This window comes from Anneissia japonica, unplaced genomic scaffold, assembly GCF_011630105.1.
Source record: "Anneissia japonica isolate Jap-2015-1 unplaced genomic scaffold, ASM1163010v1 scaffold585_len4108843_cov191, whole genome shotgun sequence".
Lineage (NCBI taxonomy): Eukaryota > Metazoa > Echinodermata > Crinoidea > Comatulida > Comatulidae > Anneissia > Anneissia japonica.
The window spans coordinates 1528842-1531960 of NW_022716829.1; the positions used below are offsets into that span (position 1 = coordinate 1528842).

Genomic DNA, 3119 nt, shown 5'->3' on the forward strand with positions numbered 1-3119 from the left:
AAACATATATTATACTTCATCATCAGCACCAGCTGGATCCAGAATTTAGTTTGTTTTTAGGAATATCTCTATATTTCTATGAAATAAAAAACACTGTTATCACTTTATAAGACAAACTTCTATTATTTGTTACACAAGCTGGCTTTATCAGGTGCAGTGAAGCGGACCCGATGAAGTCAGAGTAGCCTATGCTGGTGAAGGCTTGTGTAATAAATAATTGAAATTAGTCTATAAAGTGTTTCTATTTCATACTGTATTTCTGGGATGCTGTGTATTAGAGACAAGAACTCAATCTTGGTTTGCATTTCCTTCATGATTTCTGTATTCTCCATTGATAAGTTCTTTTCAAGTTGCTTTCATATTGTGTGATGATGTTTCTGAAGGGTTGATCTTGAATCTTTAAAATGTTAAAGTTTTATGAATCTATTGAACTGTTTTACCTGTGTTGACATTTTCAGAAGAGAAATGTAGCGATTTTTACCACCCTGTGGAAGGTAGTGATCTGTTGAACCTGCTATGCTCAGATGCCGAAATGTGTATTTGTGCAACAGGTATGATAAACGACTTGGTTGGCCTGTTTACATAAAGACTTTAGCAAAGAGTTACAACTGTGTTCAAACATTATATCATACTTATTAAAAATTATTTTAATAAAAGTATTAAAAAAAATGTGACCCAAGCTCACAAACGGGCTGAAAACTCGTCCTCAGACCAAAATGAGTTTTTGTTATAATGGTATAGAACATATCATTTACTTTAAAATGACAGTTAAATGAACTCAATCGGGTGTCTGGAAGCAAAGTTATGACCGTTTGAATAATTGTCATCTTGATCAACTTTTTTTAAATCAAGTTTTGAGAAAAATGCTTTTATTTTCGGCAAGTTTCTATTCATTTTTCATTAACTCCCATCTGAAATTGGCTAAATTTTACCTCTTACAGTTGGAATTTTGAACTCAAACTTCAGGAATAGTAAGATTAATAGTTATACTTTATTTATGACACAAAAACACAATTCACACAAAATTCACCCTATTCTGGGTATTAAGGCTTGTTTCTCAATACAGTGCAGTGCGAGTTTACAGCCCGTTTGTGAGCTTGAGTCACAAATATGTACTGATTTTAACCATGGACAGAATAGAGCACATTGATCGACAAGTTTCATAGAGCAGTAACAGTTTAATTATATCGGCTGCTTTCCTTGCGTTTCAGTTAGAGCTGGGTTGAAATGTAAGTTTCAGTAGCGCAGCGTTTTTCGGATGAGATGTTTAAGTCGTTGGTTTTGTTTTGCGATATGGTCCTAGTTATATTTCTCATTGTAGAATCCAATTCCAATAATCCAATCCACTGTAGTACTGTATCAGACTTTTACCGGAAACCCAAATTTTTATAGAAGTAGTGTATGTGACCTTGCATAAATACATGCTTCTGAAGTCGGGCAGCACACTTACTGATGGTCGTATGACCGTCGGCAGCCAACAAACTCCATTTGAGCGATTAAAGGCGCGATGCCGTTTGCTGATTGTCGGTGGTAGTTCAAATAAAACAATTCATTGCGCGTGCCTCGTGGCGTTGCATTCTTCGTAGTAGTTCATAAGTAGCGATGTTTTTATCCCAGCTTCAGTCTCATTCTACTGATGGCATAATTAGTGTCCTAATACAGTACTCAAGTTCATAACTTAAATGTTGGGTCTTAGAATGGAAATTATTAGGCGGTCTAGTCTCCTTCAGGTCCCTTCTGTTCTTCTATAATGATGCATTATATTTAGTTTTTTTGTTTTATATTCCTCAGGAAACTGCGCCTTGTGCAATTCAAAGAAGACTAAGAGCCAATTGAAAACAGATGCTTGTTCTCAAAATATAGATTATGGTGCGGTCAATATTTTATTATGTTACATAGGCCTACTCTACAAAATTGCATACATGTTTAGACAACAGTTTAGTCTGGTCATTCCTAATATTCTTCTATTTCTGTATAAAATGTAGCTTTCTTTCCTATGATTATAGCAGCACATCATTGATTATATTTGATTATATTTCTCAATGTCTTAGTTAATCAGTACAGTACACATTTGCATTTGTTTTACAAGGCGAGTCGAATGGCCGAGCAGTTAAGTCAGGGGCGCCTGCAACCTCAGTTATAAAATATCGGCGCAGGTTTGAACTGACGCTTGTCTATGGTTGGGTTCCGGTGATTGAACAAGTCTACTCGGACAAGGACTATAATTTGTAAGCCCAGTGTACACAATGGCTCATGTGCACTATAAAGAACCCCCATCACCCGAGACGAGCAGGGGAATACCCCGGTGTACTTGTACAGACAGCCCCTGTGGTGAATGATGAGAGTTGCTGGTACCGTGTTACCGGGTAGCACAGACACGAAAGGACCCTTAGGGGCGAAGAAATTAATTGATCGAGCTGCTAGTCCACATATCAAGTGCCATGAACAGCTTCTTTGATGGATACCGGCGCTATACAAATCTAAACTATTATTATTATTACTAAATAATCAATAATCATAATCATATTTAATCATATGTAATTGCTTAAAATAATGGTAGATAATTTGAGATTTAATACTAATATTGAATTTTACTTACCTGCGAAAATGATTTTTTTAAAGTAATTAATGGCTTATATTTATTCATTTCCATTAGCTTTTGAAGTGAGTGTCATCAGCGCTTCAGACACGAATGCGTTTAATGTTTACAATTGCTCTGTAGAAGTGATCAAACCTGGTAAGCTGATTATGAACGTTGTTTGGTTCTAAACCAATACACTTGAGACATTTGAAAATACACATAAATAAACAACATGCCTTATGGATTTTTTGATGTGAAAATACTTAACTCCAACATAATAATGCATCATTTAAATTAAGACGCTACTAATTTGCTACTATATTTATAGGTATTGACGACATCCAAGGAAACATTGATATCAAAGGAATTGCTTACAGGACTTTTTGGAAGTCTAAAAAGTGTAGATGCCCAGAGATTCAAGCTGGCAAGAAATACCTAATAATGGGAGTTGATGGATTAAAAACCACCGATAAAGACGGTTTCACAGTGTAAGTTTTTGAAACATCATAGGCCTAAATTATGTTATCAGTGGTGGAAT

The 3119-nt window shown here is 35.5% G+C and overlaps 1 protein-coding gene across 1 annotated transcript in view; it reads left to right on the plus strand.

Moving 5' to 3' along the window:
* LOC117109853 (complement C3-like) overlaps positions 1-3119 on the plus strand; it is a 29028-nt gene that overhangs the window by 25311 nt on the left and 598 nt on the right. Inside the window, exons 33-36 of the mRNA XM_033252298.1 lie at positions 459-551; positions 1792-1869; positions 2657-2737; positions 2910-3069. Coding sequence (XP_033108189.1) covers positions 459-551; positions 1792-1869; positions 2657-2737; positions 2910-3069 — 412 coding nt within the window. The remainder of the gene's footprint in view (positions 1-458; positions 552-1791; positions 1870-2656; positions 2738-2909; positions 3070-3119) is intronic.